Source organism: Littorina saxatilis, linkage group LG6 (assembly GCF_037325665.1).
Source record: "Littorina saxatilis isolate snail1 linkage group LG6, US_GU_Lsax_2.0, whole genome shotgun sequence".
Lineage (NCBI taxonomy): Eukaryota > Metazoa > Mollusca > Gastropoda > Littorinimorpha > Littorinidae > Littorina > Littorina saxatilis.
The window spans coordinates 19,244,841-19,264,840 of NC_090250.1; the positions used below are offsets into that span (position 1 = coordinate 19,244,841).

Genomic DNA, 20,000 nt, shown 5'->3' on the forward strand with positions numbered 1-20,000 from the left:
CTGGGCGTTAAAGGCATAGAAAGCTGATGAATATACACGCTAATTGCTTTACCCAGAGCTGGAGACAGACTAAATTAAGTTCCCTGCAAAATATTGTGGTCTAGGAGCCCTTAAATGTTGAGATATTTGAATTTTTATTTTGATCTAGATGGTCCTATTTATAGATTTGGCAACACATGTAACGTTGATGCAAGGGAGCTAACACCGCGGCTTTGTTGACATCCTCACTTTTTCAGAGGCTAGAACAAGCTGTAATGCATGTATTATGGTCCGCGCATGGTGACATATCGTCATTATATGGTCTTATGGTGCGTTTGACATCGATTGTGGGCAAACTACACTTTGTAAACACGGGAGTGCGTTAGTATGCCTTTAAGCAAACAAACAAACAAAAACATTTATCGAAAACTTGCTCCGCTGCCTTGTAAGGCATAAGGCATGAGGAGTGTGTTTACCGGCATAATTGACGGAACAGTTTGTTTGTTCGTCCTGTCTTTATTTCTTCTTAAGAAAATTCCGGGTTGCCATGGCTTTTTCGCCATTTTCTGCTCAATGAGCGTTTCTGGTGTGATAACGCGAGACAACTCCTGTGATCTTGCCGCGAGGTTCCGCCGGTTACCATTGCCTTTTTACGTCACAGTATAAAATGCACGACTTACACACGAACTGTTACCAAAGCGACATGCTATTTGGGACCAACGCACGTTTTTGTTTTCCTTTCTCGTGTGATCTTGCCGCGAGGTTCCGCCTGTTACCAGCCGAAAGAAAGAAGGGGCATAACGTTAACCTCACCAGAACCGCCCATTTCCTATCATTTAAAGGTCGTAATCATTAACTCTGAGTATGTTTATTGTGTACGATGTTACCTCCCTTTAACCATAGTGCAATATACCTGCAGTATTTGTGTTTGAGGGAGGGGTGGGGGTGGTGGGGGGGTTGGTGGGGGTTAATAGGGTCCATTTGTTGTGTAATGCTCTCTTATTGTCCTATTGGCATGGAAAGTTGTAAAGCGAGATCTGTCTCAGGTAGGTCCATGGGTTTTTTTCTTCTTAGTTTTTATGCCGGGTCGGAACTCAGCTTTTTAAAATGAGGCCGATGAGGTAGTCAATGGCAGCAGGTACGCCCGCGTGGGCATGCGTGCGCACATGCACACACACGCACACACACACACACACACACACATACACACACACACACACACACACACATACACACACACACACACACACACATACACACACACACACACACACACACACAATGGACCGTCTGAGGAAAATGCAGTCCAATTCCTCTTTTCTTATTTTATTTTTAAAAAATGACCCAACACCAAAATGCATATTTATAATTATACAATGACAGGCATATTTGGAATATTATGATTATCTGGTTACAGTACAAGAACGTTAACACAAACAGAGGTATTAAACATTGAGGTGTGTCGGAACCAATCAAGGCATCTCATTTGGAAAGTGATCTTTTTGTTGTTAAAATGATTTGCTGTATCTACAATGTTAGAGAAATGTGTCCTTTTATGATTGAAAGTTATAAAAGTAAAAGCATCGTGGAATATCTTATGCGTAAGAAAAGTAAAAAGAAAATAAACACATGTTTACAAACGCAAACACTCACGCACGCAATTATCACTAAAGTTTGCAGTAGAAAGCATTCAAGATAAAAACAAAAAAAAGATAAAAAAAAGAAAGCCAGGACAATATTCAGTTCACACTGTGAATTCAGCGAAGAAAGCACACAGCATTACAAAAAACAAAAAAAAAGGCTGCGAGTGTGTTTGTGAACAGAGATGGGGGGGGGGGGGGGTACTGATGTAGAACCATCCGTTCACATAACTGGTGGCATGATTATATGATCTGCAACAGATTGCTATGTGATATGTTTTTATTTAGCAAATACATATCGTTAGTGGATACACATGCGTCCCCAAAAAAACCCACAGAAGCAAACAGATACATGTACATTCTTTACAAATCACAGTTCCATATAAGTATCTGGCCACGGGTTATTGGTCATACGAAGCGTATGGGAATATCAGTTCAGTGACGCAGTTTGACGAGATACGACACAAACAAACAAGTCGCGTAAGGCGAAATTACTATATTTAGTCAAGCTGTGCAACTCACAGAATGAAATTGAACGCACTGCATTTTTTCACAATGACCGTAGTCCGCCGCTTGTGCAAAACGGAGTGAAACTGACGAGCCTGTTCAGCGCGGTAGTGGTTTCGCTGTGCTGCATAGCACGCTTTTCTGTACCTCTCTTCGTTTTAACTTTCTGAGCGTGTTTTTAATCCAAACATATCATATCTATATGTTTTTGGAATCAGGAACCAACAAGGAATAAGATGAAATTGTTTTTAAATCGATTTCGGAAATTTAATTTTGATCATAATTTTTATATTTTTAATTTTCAGAGCTTGTTTTTAATCCAAATATAACATATTTATATGTTTTTGGAATCAGGAAATGATGTAGAATAAGATGAACGTAAATTTAGATCGTTTTATATAAAACAAAATTATTACAATTTTCAGATTTTTAATGACCAAAGTCATTAATTAATTTTTAAGCCACCAAGCTGAAATGCAATACCGAAGTCCGGCCTTCGTCAAAGATTGCTTTACAAAAATTTCAATCAATTTGATTGAAAAATGAGGGTGTGACAGTGCCGCCTCAACTTTTACAAAAAGCCTGATATGACGTCATATTTATCGAAAAAATGAAAAAAAACGTCCGGGGATATCATTCCCAGGAACTCTCATGTAAAATTTCATAAAGATCGGTCCAGTAGTTTGGTCTGAATCGCTCTACACACACACACGCACAGACAGACAGACACACACACACACACATACACCACGACCCTCGTCTCGATTCCCCCTCTATGTTAAAACATTTAGTCAAAACTTGACAAAATGTAAAAACAGGTAAGCAAGCACAAAAATAGATAAAAATGATAGAAGGCCAATGTTATACAAAATGACGACGTACACATGAGCGCCAAAACAGCAAACGCGGCAGAAGAAGCACAGAGGGAACAAACACATTGATTTTAAACTCTCACTACGGCGTCAACAGCAACTTGCAATACACGATGACGTCAACAGGAACGTTCGATACACGATGACGTCAGCAGGAACGTTCGATACACGATGACGTCAGCAGGAACGTTCAGTAGACTATGACGTCAGCATGAACGTTCAGTACACGATGGCGTCACTCAGCGTCTTTTCCTCAATGTCATTCATCTGCTCAAGGTCGGCGTCTCGCCTGTAGTGCCCAAAATCATTCTCCAGAGCCGATCCCACCCCCATCTCCCTCCTCCCTTCCCCCTCCCTCCCTCCCCCTCCACCCCGCTGCTGTGCCTGCTGCTGGCTTGTGACGCCTTCCTCAGCTGAAGGAGGGAGAGCTGCTGCTTGAGCTGGGCCTCGGCGCGCTGCAGGTCCTGCAGCTTGAGTTCCGTCAGCTTCTTCTCTTCGGCCGCTACCACCTGGGGACGAGCACAACACAGGATGAAGGCTCATTGAGCGTCAACATAAGGCTGCGTCATAACAAAGTCTGTGAAATACTTTTGTCTGGGGTTTTTTTTACGAGCAGAGTCCGAATACTTATTTCGGCCCATGACGGTCGTGTACGTGGATTTTAGATTAGGTTAACAATAATTCTTCACAAAAGGAGATGCCGATTTAAGAAACAAAAATGTGAGGGGAGGGGGGGGGAAGGTGTGCGTAGGTAGGGAAAAGTGCAGATTTTTGCTTCTGCAGTTCCAGATCAAGAAAAAGGTTCCTAAGCAACCCGCACTTGGATAACTCAATCTCTCCATTCACTATTTGCGGCAAACTCACACTCTTCCACATGCCTCTGTGCTTTCCAAAGTACAGATCTTACCTTCTGTAGCTCCAGGTCGGCCATGTTGCACTTGAGGCGATCCGACTCTGCTCTCCTGTCCTCCACCTCCCTGTCCAACTCAGCCAGCTTCCTCCTCATCGCCCCCACCTCCTCCTCCCCCTCTCTGGCACCGGGTTCGGATCCTGTCTGCGGTGTAGCCAGTGGGGCTTCTCCGTCCTCATGGTCGAAGTGCTCTTCGTGGCCCGTCCCTGACAGCTTTCGCCACATCTCCCTCCCCCTGTCTTCGGGGTCGTGGGTCCCGAGTTCAAATCCTGTGCGCGGCGTTTTTGGTGACCCTTCTCCGTCCACGTGGTCGTGATGCTCGCTGTGGACCAGTCGCTCCACCTGGTCAAAGTCGTGGGGATGGATCTCGAGGAAGAACTCATCCGACATCTCCGAGTCTGAGGAGTTGTCATCGTAAGGGGTGTAATGGTGGTGTCGCTGTTCGTTGTCGTCGTCGTCATCGCCGTCGTCGTCTTCGGCAGCTTCCATCATGGAGAGAAGGTCTTCAACGGATCTCCTGAGGTACTCCGTTTCTGCTTTCTTTGCGCCGACTTCTTTTTCCAGCTCCTGTAGCTTCTGTTTGGTGCGTGTGATCTCCTCCACTGTGACTGGCGTGTCTTCTTCGTCTTCCTCTTTGTCTCCCTCCTCTTTGTCTCCTCCTTCTCTGTCTCTTTCAGGGCTCTCTCCTTCTGTCGCCTCTTCTTGCTTTTCCTTTCCAGGAGCGGCGAAGTCTTCTTCGAGTGAGGTCTGGGTGCAAAAGTCGTGTCTATGTGTGTCAAGGTCCTTGCTAGCCGTTTCTTCTTCCGTTGCAGCAGCGCTGTCCACCTCGTCTAGTGCAGAAGTGGGTCCGTGGTTGCTGCTGTCCTGTTGGTGGGCGGTCACAGGATCATCTCCTTTGAGAGCAGCTTGTTGACCGGCGACCTTCTCTGAAGCAGCATCCTTGGTCGCGTCATTTTCTGCCGTGTGTTCCTTCTTCTCTCTTAGTTGTTCAGCACTCTCCTGATTTTCCGACGGTTCTGCCTCAGCTAACTCGCCCTGTATTTGCCGCGAAGACGCGTCGACCGTGTCGCATTCTTCAGCTGTTGGTTTCTCCTCCCCCTGTTCTGTGGGCAGGATGTTTCCGTGCTGGTCGCGGGCTATTGCGTCCCCCTCCCCGCTGTGTTCGTCGGGAAGGATGGCGTGTTTCTCTTGCACCTCCTGTTCTCGCTCTGCGAGGTGCTTGTGCATGATGTGACGCAGGGGTTGGTGCTTGGGGGAGTGCTGCAGTTCGGAGGATGTAGGGGGAGGAGGCAGAGGGGGAGAGGGAGGGGCAGGGAGGCTACCGTCCGGTGACGGGTGGACCTCTACAGACACGTCCACTGTTGGCGGTGCTGGTGTCTGCTCTCCTTCGCCAGGCGTCGCTCTTGTGGTGTCTGGCTCGTCGCTAGAGTTGTCGCCCTTTGGGTGAGTGGAACTTGGAGGTTTGCTGTCCGTGGTGTCAGTGGCTTTTTCTGGCGTCGGGGTGTCGGAGTCTTCCAGGGCTTCTCCGCTTGAACCCTCAGTGACCGGGTGTCCAGAAGACTCCGTGTGATCTCTGGGTGTGCGCGAGACGCTGGTGAGGTCTTCGTCAGGATCTTTGCTGACGACTCTTCCTGCTTCGCTGCGTTCTTGGCCATGATCTTTGCTGACGATGTAGCTTCCGTGGGCGTCGTCAGCGGACCCAGCCTGGGATTGGATGGCCTGACTGAGGGCGAGGATGACGTTCTCCTCCTGCAGCTTGGTGGACTCCGATCTCTGCTCAAGTTTCTTCATCTTCTGCTCCAGGCGCTCCGACTTGGTTCGTCCTTCCACCACCTCCCTCTCCAGCTTGTCCAGCTTGCTCTCCCTTGCCGCCATGTCGCGCACGATCTTCTCCTTGACGGCCTCCAGCTGGGCCAGGCGCTGCTTCAGCTCGTAGTTCTCAGCGTCGCGCCTGACCACGGCGTACTGCAGCTCGGTCAGCTTGCGATGCTTGGCGTCCTTCTCTGCGTCCACCTCCTCGTTCTTCTTCTCCAAGCTGCGGACCTTCAGCTTCAGGTGCTCGCTCTCCGCTTCCCGCTGCGCTATCGCGGCTTCCAGCTCCTTGAGTTTCTTCAGCTTGTCTTGCATTTCTTTGTCGATGGCTTGTTCTGTGTGTTGCTGTGTCGCCGTGTGTCTGTCGTGTTGCAGGTCCTTGCTGAGCTCTGCCGTCTTTCTGTGGGTCTCGGCCTCCAGGTGTTGGAGCGTCTCCTCCTTCTCTCTCCTCTCCTTCTCGATGTCCAGGTTCTGACGTGCCAGCGCCGCGACCTTCTCCTCCAGCGCTCTCCTCTCCGCCTCCCTCCTGTCCACGATGTCTTGCAGGTCCTGCAGCTTCCTCTGCTGCTCCTCTCTCTCCGTCTCGATCTTCTGGGTCAGCTTCTCCAGGCTGGTGACCTTGACCTTCAGCTGATGACTCTCCGTCTCCCTGCCCGCGATCTCTTGCTCCAGCTGTTTGAGTCTCCGTTCCTTCTCCACCTTGCCCTCCGCGGCCTCCGAGCTCTGTCGCTGCAAGGTGGACACCTTCTCCTTAAGCTCGACCTTCTCTCGCTCGCGGCACGTGATCTCCGTCTCCAGGCCGCGTAACTTGTCCTCCTTCGTGCTCATCTCCTCCTCGATGCGCGAGTTGTTGACCTCCAGGTTCATGACCCGGTGCTCCAGCTCTCTCCGCTCCCTCTCCCTCTCTGTCACCAGGCGCTGCAGCTCTGTCAGCTTCACCTGCACGTGCAACGAGTTATAACATAATTGTTTATATTAATGGAACATTTTCATGGACAATAAAGTGTTGTTATTGTTATTATTATCATTATTGTTTAGGGCTTCGCATGTTCATGTTTTTTGTGCATTTAATCTTAAAACATGAAAGGAATTCTTTCTAAATATCGATCGATACCTAAATGTTTTTTGTATTTTTGACCAAAATAGGACAATCGAGACAGTCAGTGTTCCTCTGAGACAGCGCAAGCGGTCGAGGTAACAATCAATGTCGTGATCAGTGTAAAATGGCATATTTTGGTCAAAAATACAAATAACATTTAGGTATCGATCGATATTCAGAAAGAATTTCTTTTATGTTTCAATATTGAACGCACACAAACATTGACCAAGCCCTTACTAGTAGTAATAACAATAACAACACTTTATTGTCCATTAAAATGTTCAATTAAAAGGAAACATTTTGTTTGACACACCTTGCCGATTATAGTTAACGATTATAACTTGAACATTGAACACTTGAACACAAATGTATGCTTTATTATTATATATATATCACACACAAAAACTACTAAGCCCCGGACCTGTTTCTGCTCCTTTTCTCCCCGTTTCATAGCGATACCCCAGTGCTATATACTGAGCACAAAAAGCCGTTTCCCTGTTTCTTATCGATACCCCAGTGCTATATATACTGCGCAAAAAAAGTCGCAAGACCCAGACCTGTTTCTGCTCCTTCTCTCCCCGTTTCTTAGGGATACCCCAGTGCTATATATACGGCACACAAAAAGTCATAAGCCCCAGACCTATTTCTGCTCCTTCTCTCCCGGTTTCTTAGGGATACCCCAGTGCTATATATACTGCGCACAAAAAGTCGCAAGACCCAGACCTGCTTCTTCTCCTTCTCTCGCTCCATGGTGACGTTGACCTGCTCTAGCTGCGTCACCTTCTCCTGCAGCTGCCGCTTCTCCTTCTCCCTCTCCTCCGTCTCCTGCTCCAGCGTCCGTAGGCGGCGCTGTTTCTCCTCGATCTCCTTCTCCACGCGAGCCAGCGGGGACCCAGGGTAGGAGGCGCGGATCTCTTTGGGCTGAGACCTGTTGGTTTAAACATATTTTGTTCACTACATTGGGGTGTGCACGTTAAAGATCCCACGATTGACAAAAGGGTCTTTCCTGGCAAAATTGTATAGGCATAGATAAAAAAAAATGTCCACCAAAATACCCGTGTGACTTGGAATAATAGGCCGTGAAAAGTAGGATATGCGCCGAAATGGCTGCGATCTGCTGGTCGATGTGAATGCGTGATGTATTGTGTAAAAAAATTCCATCTCACACGGCATAAATAGATCCCTGCGCCTTGAGTCCGAGTCTGGAGATACGCGCGCGATATAAGACTTCATATATAAAAAGACCACACAATTCTGTACTCACGTGTTTGACGAAGACGATACGAAGAATATTTTTCTTGTTGTTCTTCGTATCGTCTTCGTTCACACGTGAGGACAGTATTGTTTGGTCTCATTATTTCTCGCTCTCACGCGCAGTCACCATTGTTTCGCTTTCAACACATTTTGTTCAGACATTATAGGTTGGCTTATACTTGAATCTAATCACTGGGGACCACACAACTTAATGTGAAATTTTACCTAAAGTATGTCTCGTGTGTAGGCAATAAGATCCCGAAAATGTCTGAGCGATCCACCGGGTCATTGCTGAAATACAGCGGTTTTTTTTGTCATGGTACCTTAATTACGTTTTTGTCAGGTCGATTTTGGGAGTACCTTATTTGAGTGGAGGTCACCTGACCCCTATTAAAAAACATGTTGATCCCAAAAAATGCCAGATATCAATATTGAGTGCCTTAAATGGCATATAAAGTTTGAATGAAATGACACTGGAATGAATGCTTTATTTGGGGTACGAAAGTTGTTGCAATAGTTTGTTTGTGTGTGCAGTTTAGTTATGTTAGTATTAAATGAGGCGCCATGTGTTTACATCCAAACCGGAATAATTACTTCATGCAGTAGATTTGAAGATCAAAATAATAATGGTACCCTTACATAAAGTATATAATAAAGAAAATACAGAATTAAGCTAATAGTTAAAAAAAATAAATAAATAAAAAAGTAGAGGAAGAGGTCTTCTTAAATGGCGATGCGCACAGAACTCGTCACGCATAGCCGAAATCGGCTACTGGGATGTAAACCCCACGACCAACATCCAGGGGGCATATAGATCAGTTCCAGAGAGAGAGGGGGGGGGGGGAATGATGGGACTTTAAATGACAACAAGAGCGTGAACCTGTTCTCCAGACGCTTCAGCCTGAGCGGCGCCATGGGAGTATTGTCGCTCTCCGCTTGTCTGGCTTTCTCCGCTGCCTGCTCCGGGAGCCGTTTGGAGTCATGACCTGAAATTAACGAAAGTTGCATAAGGGAGCGTGCAGTTTTAAGTTTCAAAACAGAGTTGTAATCAGTTCCACGCGATCATGATTCAGAGCAGAATTATAGAGATGGCATTCTGACTGTGTTTTTTTGTTATCTCATCATAAACAACAATCACCTATGGCTCGAACTAAGTTAATACTTATATTGCGTATCGATCTTCATGGGAGACTTACACACTGAAACAGATAGTCTGTTATCAAAAGGTGGAATGTTTCAGTTTTCGATGGATTATTGTGCTTTTGGTGAATATTTGCGTTTACTTTTTGGCATTTCCAATAACCCCACCCCCTCACCCTACCCACACACGCATACACTCTATGAGGGATATGGGGGTGGGTGGGTGGGGGAGGGTGCGGTTTGACAATGACCTGTCCTTTCCAGTCTGTTCTCATGCCACATGTTGTCTCTTTCTCTCTGTTTGACTGCCGACCCCTCCCCCTCTCCTACGAAGAAATATGTTCCTAAGAGTATCGACCCTACCGAAAATTAGCTGGCAGTTGTTGTTGAAGGTCAAAACAAACAACAATAGCACAAACTCATTAGGGTAAAATAACACCAACAAATATACACAAATAGATTTATGCGAAAGAAGTTCTTAGTCACACAAACAATGTCTTTATGATGTCCCAATCTGTTTCGTTTTCTGTTGCACTTATTAAACGTTTTCATCGATCGTTAAAATAAACAAACAGTCAAACAAACAAACAAACAAACAAACAAAAAGAAACAAGTAAGCTATATCGTAATACAAACATCTAGAGTAAGTTGTCATTTTTTGCCGCGTATATTACTGTGAACACGCTGTTTCATTTTGACGTATCGCGTGCAAAGCCTAATCGTTAAACACACCGGTAAGGGCACGCCTAAACTATGGGGTACAATCTACCCCTTCTGCCCACGTGGTCTTCAAATGGTATAATGATACACCCGGCACAGAACAACTATCTTGTCACGAGGCCTCCGTTACTGTACAGAGGTAATTTAGTCTCACCGTGGGAACGGCTCTAACTGTCAAACTGATGGCCCTGTTCTATAGTATTCTTGTAGGTTGAAATTACACCTTGTCCCAAAGCGGGCCGAAATATTTATTGCAAATCAGCAAACTCCTGTGCATCTCTCGTGACTGGTATGCTTTTTGTTTGTAAGTTTTGAAATCCAAAAACATGATAGACTGCTAACGTTCCAAATTTCAGAATAAAAAGACTTGGAAGTGAATTTCGTCGACAATTTTGAGACAGCGTGAGTTCGTCCCCACGTTCGGCGAGAGATTTATTTCTCAGAGTACGTAGTCAACTTTGTGTGCAGACTCTCCTGGGTGTCCGAACACCCCCCGTGTGTACACGCAAGCACAAGACCAAGTGCGCACGAAAAAGATCCTGTAATCCATGTCAGAGTTCGGTGGGTTATAGAAACACGAAATTACCCAGCATTCTTCCTCCGAAAACGGCGTATGGCTGCCAAAATGGCGGGGTAAAAAAGGGTCATACACGTAAAATTCCACTCGTGCAAAAAAACACGAGTGTACGTGGGAGTTTCAGCCCACGAACGCAGAAGAAGAAGAAACGTTCCAATGACCTACCAGTCTTGTTTGTTGGGGTTTTGTGAGTGTTGGTTTGAACAGTATTCTATTCAGATACAATTTTACAAAGCCACGGAATGTATCGTCACGCTCATAAGAAAAACACCTATCTCAGTGTTAGGCATTTCTGTAGTGAAACTACAGGGGAAGCTACTGGAAGGGTATCTATCATGTGTTAGAGAGTACAAACTCTCAGACCATCGGAAACCATTGCCACGGTAACGTAAGCAAAACTGCCGATCTCGTTTCTTGAGTTGGGCACTTTTTCTTTATGATACAGGAAGACTTGTTTTGAGAATGTGAAAGTATGCAAAAGATCTGTGTGGGTTGTTATGCAGTTTTGCTGATTGTAAATGTTGCTGTCAGCTCTTTATCTCACGTTTATCCAGCTGTCACCGCTCGAGATAGGCAGTTTGCAACTTACAACTAAAATGAGATGGGCAAATTGTTCAGAAACCAAAGAAATGTTTTTGCGTTTTTCTCAAAACATAAAAAAACTACATAGGCACATATCTTATAAGCGTAACGGTATGTTATACCAAAGGAGCACAACCAGATAAACTTGTAAGTGCTCGGCTTAGATACAAAGGACTAAAGTGGAGGACGATATTTATAAGTGTTGTTCTCATGTCATCTGAGCTGTGTTGTGCTCATACATAATCATCTCATTTCAGTCGCTCTTTACTTGAGTTCTTAGCGCTCGCTGCAAGTCGTGCAAAGAAAAATAGGTTCTTGTTGAACTAGTGGACAGCGAATGTTGTTAGGCCAAAAAAAAAAAATTGTCTGTTTAGGGTAACATGACCAAAAAAAGTAGGGTCGGTAGGTAGGTAAAGTTTTTTTTTTTTTTTTTTTTTTTTTTTTTTTGGTGTGTAAATGCTATGTTGGCTGAACATTCACTTCTTATATTTGATGAATACATGTTTCAAAACTAACGTATAAATAAAACAGAGAGAAAGGGAGAGAAAGAAACGCCAAATGTCTCTTTTTAGCATTTTTACCTCTTTTTTTTTAAATTTTTTTTTGAAATCAAAAAAAAGTTTTTGGGTCGGCGCCAAATCGATAGGGTCGGTCGGGTTACCCTAAACAGACAATTTTTTTTTTGGCCTTATCAGAAGCTGCGCTTATCAGGGCTGTACCTTGTGAATGAGAGGGAGCTAGGTATTTCAAAATGAGGCAAGGGTACAGGAACTGGTCAGGTGGTGTGTGTGTGGGGCGCCTTGACTCCCAAATGCTGTTTAAATTTCGCATTTTGAAATGGGCGTGTTTGGGTCTCTCCTTGAAAAAAAAGGTTCTTTTGCCGAGTAAGGAGGGGGGGGGGCTTCCGGAACCAAGCACCCCCCCCCCCCCCAACCAGCTCTTCTGATTGTAAACTGTGGAGTGAATATAACATTGTTTCGTAGTCTGACACTAAATCGGTCTTGGTTTAAACACAATTTTATTCAAAATACATGACATGAAACAATTGACAAAAATGCAGCTAGGACACGAACTCAAGCAGATGCTCATTTGACGTGACCATAACAATGCTAAGTTACACAAGTTTTCATGATGGTGGACAACACAATTATTAACAAGAAGAACAAAATGTAGGAGGGGGGTATGGGGAACTTAATCAAAACAGGAGGATTTACAGAGAAAAAAAAAATCAAATAAAAAAGAAAAGAAAAAAAGAAAGAAAATAATAAGGTGAGACTATGAATGAAGCGCGTGAGACGAGAACATAGATGCTGAGACATGCAATAAGTAAGTTCAGATAAATGTACATTTTCATGGAGAGGGCAGCATAGTTCGTTGTGAATGTATGGAAGAAAACAACCACATTTGAGTGAATATAAACATTGTTTCGTAGTCTGACACTAAATCGGTCTTGCGCGTCAAACCACTCAAAGACGGTCAGCACAACCCTTTGATTAATGCTGATAGTCTTACACATACTCATTTCACTGTCTCTTTGAGGAGAAGAAGAGGGCAACATCATTAGCATCATCATCATCATCTACAGCAACAACAACAACAACAACAACATCAACAAAACAACAACAACAACAACCGTTAGCAAGCTATCATTCGGATGTTGTTGTTGTTTCTTATTCAGAAGTTTGATGTTATTCATGAAGTTAGCCGTATTCTTCATTCGTCGGACAGCAATCAAGAAGAAATAAAACGTTAATAATAAAAGAACGAAAATACGTCCTTGAGTTTAGATACTCTACAACACAATTAATGCATTACAATCAATACAATACAATACAAAACAATACATTACATTACATTACAATACAATACATCAACACAATACAATACGATACAATACAATACAATACAATACAATACAATATAATAAGGCAATGCAATACAATGTAATGTGATGCAATGCAATGCAATATCATACAATACAATACATTACAACACAATACATTAATCTTCGCATGATATTCAAAAACATTTTGTCCAGACGGGAAATTTTAGCTAATAAAAGAGCCCTTTATTTTCTCCCGAGAAGAAAAATTATGGGAATGAATTACTGATTTTCAATACATCTTTTGTCACAGAGGCAGTAGAAGGCCAGAGACATTTCAGATAAAATAAATTACGGATTTTTTTCTTTGAAGGTTAAAATGCCAACAACGGCTGGTATGCGGGCGCGACAGACGTGGCTCTGTTTGTTCGTGTCTGACTACATCTAGTGTCTCTGGCACCACTAAATTAAGCTATGTGGTATTTTACGCTTTGTACCCTGGAGACGAATGTTCGGCTTAAAGAGAAAAAGTAGTTGGGAAAAGTAAAAATTGTTCCAGGCTCACCTTTACCTGCACGTGGCATGTTGATGCGCGCACCAGGAGTGTTTCCCGGCATGCCATTCTGCTTGAGTGTTGAACGGTCAGGGGTGGTCATGGTTCCTCCCAGCTTGACCCCAAGGCGATCCTCCCAACAACACCTTGACCACTGCACAAACCGACTGCTCTCACGCGCAATCTGCAGACGTCTGCTAATCTCGGCTAGCCGGCAGGCTTGAACAGTAATGGCGCAGTTTCAAAATGGCCGGTTTGGTCGGATCTGTTTTCGAACCCAGAGGATAATTACGTGGGCTGAAACAAGGTCCCGTGCAGACATTCATGAAGCCGCTGATTGGTTTTTGTAGATTTAAGTACCAGGTTTGGCAGAGGATAATGAGGCTAATTGACAGTTTGAAACGTACGTTGGTCGACTGGTGGGTTGGAACAGTCACATGACCAGACAAACGCCGGTGAGCCTACTCAGGTCTGTGATTGTCGACGATACAAAACCTAACAACTCATACATTCCATTGTCTGTCTTTAGATTTGTCTTCATGAAATGAAATGTTTAAGAAAAAAAGCATCATATATGTCGTCGTCACCATCATCAATACTGTCTTTTACTTCCCCCTCCTCAATCCTCTTGTTGCCCTAGCTTTTTCTCGTCGTCCTCCTCCTAATCATCATCATTATCACCATCTTCTTCTTCATCATCATCATCATCATCATCATCATCATCATCATCATCAACCAACACCACCATCAGCTGCAGCAGCAGCAAACCACCACCACCACCATCATCATCATCATCATCTTCATCATCATCATCATCATCATCATCACAACCACAACCACCATCCAGAAGCAGCAGCAACACCAGCAGCAGCAAACCATCATTATCATCATCATTATCATCATCATCATCATCATCATCATTATCATCATCATCATCATCATCATCATAATCATCATCATCATCATCACCACCACTATCACCACCACTATCACCACCACCCCCATCACCACCAGCGTCATCATCATCATCGTCCTCACCACCACCACCACCACAATTATCACCATCACCATCACCGCTGACCAACAATGACATGATCTGATGATCTGTGACAGCCGTGGTGACGATACGAGACCAGAACGCGGCAGGGGACTATTTCGGCAGGACAGCGGCAGTTCTACAGAGAGGCAACTCATTCGGGGTGAGTGCTGACCAGCTCTGGGTGTGTGTGTTGGGGGAGGGGGAGACAAGGAAGTTGAAGGTGAAAGGCTGTGCATCTGTGTTGGCAAACTTCACATGTACAGTCAAACCTGCCCTAGAGACCACCTTTACATAAAGACCACCCGCCCATTAAGACCACCCCAAAGGATCCCCGACGGGTTTTACTATATAAATCACCTGACTATAAAGACCACCTGTCTAAAGAAACCACTTTAGCTCAGTCCCTTGAGTGGTCTCTTTAGACAGGTTCGACTGTAAATGAATAGGGTTGGGGTTGATATATAGGAAGAAATCGAGAGGAGAGAATGTGCGTGTGTGTGTGTGTGGGGGGGGGGGGGGGGGGATCGATCCCCATTGGGATCAACAACAACAAAGTTAAATAATTTTATGTTTAAACATCCGAGCGCTCTCCGTACCACCCGTTGGAAATGAGTACCTGGCCATATTTTGGGCCGAGGCAGGCAAAGGCAGCGCAGGAGAGGAGATCTTTCTTTCTTTCTTTTCTTTCTTTATTTGGTGTTTAACGTCGTTTTCAACCACGAAGGTTATATCGCGACGGGGAAAGGGGGGAGACCCATCAGAGCCACTTGTCAGTTGTTTCTTGTTCACAAAAGCACTAATCAAAAATTTGCTCCAAGGGCTTGCAACGTAGTACAATATATTACCTTACTGGGAGAATGCAAGTTTCCAGTACAAAGGACTTAACATTTCGTGCATACTGCCTGACTAAAATCTTTACAAAAATTGACTATATTCTATACAAGAAACACTTAACAAGGGTAAAAGGAGAAACAGAATCCGTTAGTCGCCTCTTACGACATGCTGGGGAGCATCGGGTAAATTCTTCCCCCTAACCCGCGGGGGCTAGGAGAGGAGATGGGCACCGCCCTTACAAAAGGTGGCCCTAGAAAAGTTGAAATCTCTAACATCTCGTTCCCTTACGATGAAATATGGTTAGGCAAAAACAAAAATATACATAATATTATATTGGTTTAGGGTAACCCGACCGACCCTTTTTTTCATTTCTAAACAAAACCCCAACTTTTGGCACATTTTGCGAACCATACCGACTTACCGACCCTATCCTTCTTTGGTCACGTTACCCTAAACCAACATATATTTTTGTTTGAACTTTTGGGAATACCTTTACCTTATTTTACCTGTGTTTTCCAGGAGCTTGCCCTGATCTACGGAGGCAAGCGGTCAGCCACAGTGACGTGTAAAGACAATGTGGAGCTGCTGGCGGTGGGTAGAGACGACTACATCGACATCTTCATGCACAAGACGCGCGACGGCGACGAGCCCGAGCACATCAAGTTCCTCAAACAGATCAGAGTCTTCTGTGGCTGGCCCATCCACTCTCTGCCTCTGGACGATCCGTCTGTGTTTCTGTACACCTATGTCAGGTGGGTTGTCGGGAATGTGGGGGTGGTGTTGGGGGAGGGGGGGGGGCTAGTGAGGGTTGAGGGGGGGGGACGTGGTGGTGGTAGTGTGGGGAGGGGGGTTGTGGATGATTGTGTGTGTGTGCGTGTGTGTGTAACAGTGTGTGTGTGTGTGTGTGTGTATGCGTGTGTGTGAGTGTTTCTGTGTGTGTGTGTGTTTCTGTGTGTGTGTGTGTGTGTGTGTGTGTGTGTGTGTGTGTGTGTGTGTGTGTGTGTGTGTGTGTGGATGGGGAGGAGAGGGGGATGTTTATAGCGAACTGCAATAGAGAAACTAGTGAACATAACTGATGGAACGATGTGTGTGTGTGTGTGTGTGTGTGTGTGTGTGCGTGTGTGTGTGTGTGGGTGTGTGTGTGTGTGTGTGTGTTTTTTTTTTTTTGCAACCATCAACACAGTAAGCTGGGCAGTGAAATAAATGTTATAATCTCTCTGATGTCCACAGTTTGATCCATGTTTGTTTTGTCTATCTTTAGTGAACATTCGCTCAGTTATAACTTTATATTCACTAATTTGCCTCACACTTTCAAGCTGGCGGAGTGGCTGCATGGATAAGAGCTACAGCATGCAAATACTGTGACTCCCAAGGCGTGGGTTCGAATCCCACTCCCGTCAGTATTTTTGTGTGTGTTCGTGTGTGTTTCGTCTGACCGCGCTGCCCTGGCATCGGTCTAGAACCACCATTCCTACCCTGCTATCCGTCTGGCACCACCATTCCTTCCCTGACATAATTTATGTCTGGCACCACTATTCCTTCCATGATATCTGTCTGGCATCACCATTCCTGCAATGATATCTGTCTGGCACCATCATTCCTATCCTGCTGTCTGTCTGGCACCACCATTCCTTCCATGACATATGTCTGGCACCACCATTCCTTCCCTGCTATCTGTCTGGCACCACCATTCCTTCCCTGCTATCTGTCTGGCACCACCATTCCTTCCCTGCTATCTGTCTGGCGCCACCATTCCTTCCATGATATATATGTCTGGGACCACAATTCCTATCCACCATTCCTTCCCTGCTATCTGTCTGGCACCATCATTCCTTTCCTGATATCTGTCTGGCACCACCATTCCTATCCTGATATCGGTCTGGCACCACCATTCCTTCCATGATATATGTCTGGCACCACCATTCCTATCCTGACATCGGTCTGGCACCACCATTCCTTTTCTGCTATCTGTCTGGCACAACCATTCCTTTCCTGATATCTGTCTGGCACCACCATTCCTTCCATGTTATAAATATGTCTGGCACCACCATTCCTATCCTAATTTTAGTCTGGCACCACCATTCCTTTCCTGATATCAGTCTGGCACCACCATTCCTATCCTGATATCAGTCTGGCACCACCATTCCTATCCTGATATCAGTCTGGCACCACCATTCATTCCATGATATATATGTCTGGCACCACCATTCCTTCCATGATATCTGTCTGGCACCACCATTCCTTCCCTGATGTCTGTCTGGCACCACCATTCCTTCCCTGCTATCTGTCTGGCACCACCATTCCTATCCTGATATTTGTCTGGCACCACCATTCCTATCCTGATATCTGTCTGGCACCACAATTTCTTTCCTGACATCGGTCTGGCACCACCATTCCTTCCATGATATCTGTCTGGCACCACAATTCCTATCCTGATATCTGTCTGGCACCACAATTCTTATCCTGATATCTGTCTGGCATCACCATTCCTTCCCTGCTATCTGTCTGGCACCACCATTCCTATCCTGACATCGGTCTGGCACCACCATTGCTATCCTGATATCAGTCTCGCACCACCATTCCTTCCATGATATATATGTCTGGCACCACCCTTCCATGATATCTGTCTGGCACCACCATTCCTTCCATGATATCTGTCCGGCACCACCATACCTATCCTGAGATCTGTCTGGCACTACCATTCCTTCCATTATATCTGTCTGGCACCACCATTCCTTCCATGGTATCTGTCCGGCACCACCATTCCTATCCTGATATCTGTCTGGCATCACCTATCCTTCCATGGTATCTGTCTGGCACCGCCATTTTTTCCATGATATTTGTCTGGCACCACCATTCCTATCCTAATATCGGTCTGGCACCACCATTCCTTCCCTGGCATTGGTCTGGCACCACCATTCCTATCTTGACATCTGTCTGGCACCACCATTCCTTTCATGATATCTGTCTGGCACCACCATTCCTATCCTGAGATCTGTCTGGCACCACCATTCCTTCCATGATATCAGTCTGGCACCGCCATTTTTTCCATGATATTTGTCTGGCACCACCATTCCTATCCTGACATCTGTCTGGCACCACCATTCCTTCCATGATATTTGTCTGGCACCACCATTTCTATCCTTCTATCTGTCTGGCACCACCATTCCTTCCATTATATTTGTCTGGCACCACCATTCTTTCCATGATATATGTCTGGCACCACCATTCCTATCCTGAGATCTGTCTGGCACCACCATTCCTTCCATGTTATTAGTCTGGCACCACCGTTCCTTCCATGATATCTGTCTGGTACCACCATTCCTTTCCTGATATCTGTCTGGCACCACCATTCCTTCCATGATATCTGTCTGGCACCACCGTTCCTTCCATGATATCGGTCTGGCACCACCATTCCTTCCATGATATCAGTCTGGCACCACCGTTCCTTCCATGATATCTGTCTGGCACCACCATTCCTTCCATGATATCTGTCTGGCACCACTATTCCTTCCATGATATCTGTCTGGCACCACCATTCCTTCCCTAAGATCTGTCTGGCACCACCATTCATTCCATGATATCAGTCTGGCACCACCGTTCCTTTCTTGATATCTGTCTGGCACCACCATTCCTTCCATGATATCAGTCTGGCACCATCGTTCCTTCCATGATATCTGTCTGGCACCACCATTCCTTTCCTGAGATCTGTCTGGCACCATCATTCCTTTCCTGACATCGGTCTGGCAACACCATTCCTATCCTGATATCTGGCTGGCACCATCATTCCTATCCATATATCGGTCTGGCACCACCATTCCTTCCCTGCGATCTGTCTGGCACCACCATTCCTTTCCTGATATCTGTCTGGCACCACCATTCCTTCCATGATATATGTCTGGCACCACCATTCCTTCCATGATATCTGTCTGGCACCACCAATCCTTCTATGATATATGTCTGGCACCACCATTTCTATCCTGACATTGGTCTGGCACCACCATTCCTTCCATGATATCAGTCTGGCACCACCGTTCCTACCATGGCATCTCTCTGGCATCACCATTCCTACCCTGATATCGGTCTGGCACCACCATTTCTATCCTGACATCTTTCTGGCACCACCATTCCTACTATAACATCTGTCTGGCACCACCATTCCTATCCTGATATGTGTCTGGCACCATCATTCGTACCCTGCTATTTGTCTGGCACCACCATTCCTGCCCTGCTATCTGTCTGGCACCACCATTCCTATCCTGACATCTGTCTGGCACCAGCATTCCTATCCTGATATCTGTCTGGCACCATCATTCCTCCCTGCTATCTGTCTGGCACCACCATTCCTACCCTGGCACCACCGTTCCTATCCTGAGATCTGTCTGGCACCACCATTCCTTCCCTGCTATCTGTCTGGCACCACCATTCCTTCCATGATATCGGTTTGGCACCACCATTCCTTCCATGATATTTGTCTGGCACCACAATTCCTATCCTGCTATCTGTCTGGCACCACCAATCCTACCCTGGCAACGGTTTGGCACCATTCCTTCCCTGGCACTGGTCTGGCACCGCCATTCTTACCCTGGCGCCACCATTCTCACCATGGCACCGGTTTTGCAGCATGGTCGGGACAGATACGTACTGACGCACAAACACA

The 20,000-nt window shown here is 45.5% G+C and overlaps 2 protein-coding genes across 2 annotated transcripts in view; one reads left to right on the top strand and one right to left on the bottom strand.

The window, feature by feature from the left end:
- The window catches only part of LOC138968687 (cyclic nucleotide-binding domain-containing protein 2-like), a 39,747-nt gene that overhangs the window by 10,567 nt on the left and 9,180 nt on the right, over positions 1-20,000 (top strand). Inside the window, exons 6-7 of the mRNA XM_070341290.1 lie at positions 14,581-14,666; positions 15,860-16,092. Of these exons, the coding sequence (XP_070197391.1) occupies positions 14,581-14,666; positions 15,860-16,092 (319 nt within the window). The remainder of the gene's footprint in view (positions 1-14,580; positions 14,667-15,859; positions 16,093-20,000) is intronic.
- LOC138968685 (trichohyalin-like) lies at positions 1,824-13,708 on the bottom strand. The gene is made up of 5 exons (XM_070341287.1): positions 13,480-13,708; positions 8,954-9,059; positions 7,543-7,747; positions 3,906-6,659; positions 1,824-3,507 (listed from the first exon to the last, which is right to left on the bottom strand). The coding sequence occupies exons 1-5, from the start codon at positions 13,568-13,570 to the stop codon at positions 3,262-3,264; spliced, it is 3,402 nt and encodes a 1,133-aa protein (XP_070197388.1). The 5' UTR covers positions 13,571-13,708; the 3' UTR covers positions 1,824-3,261.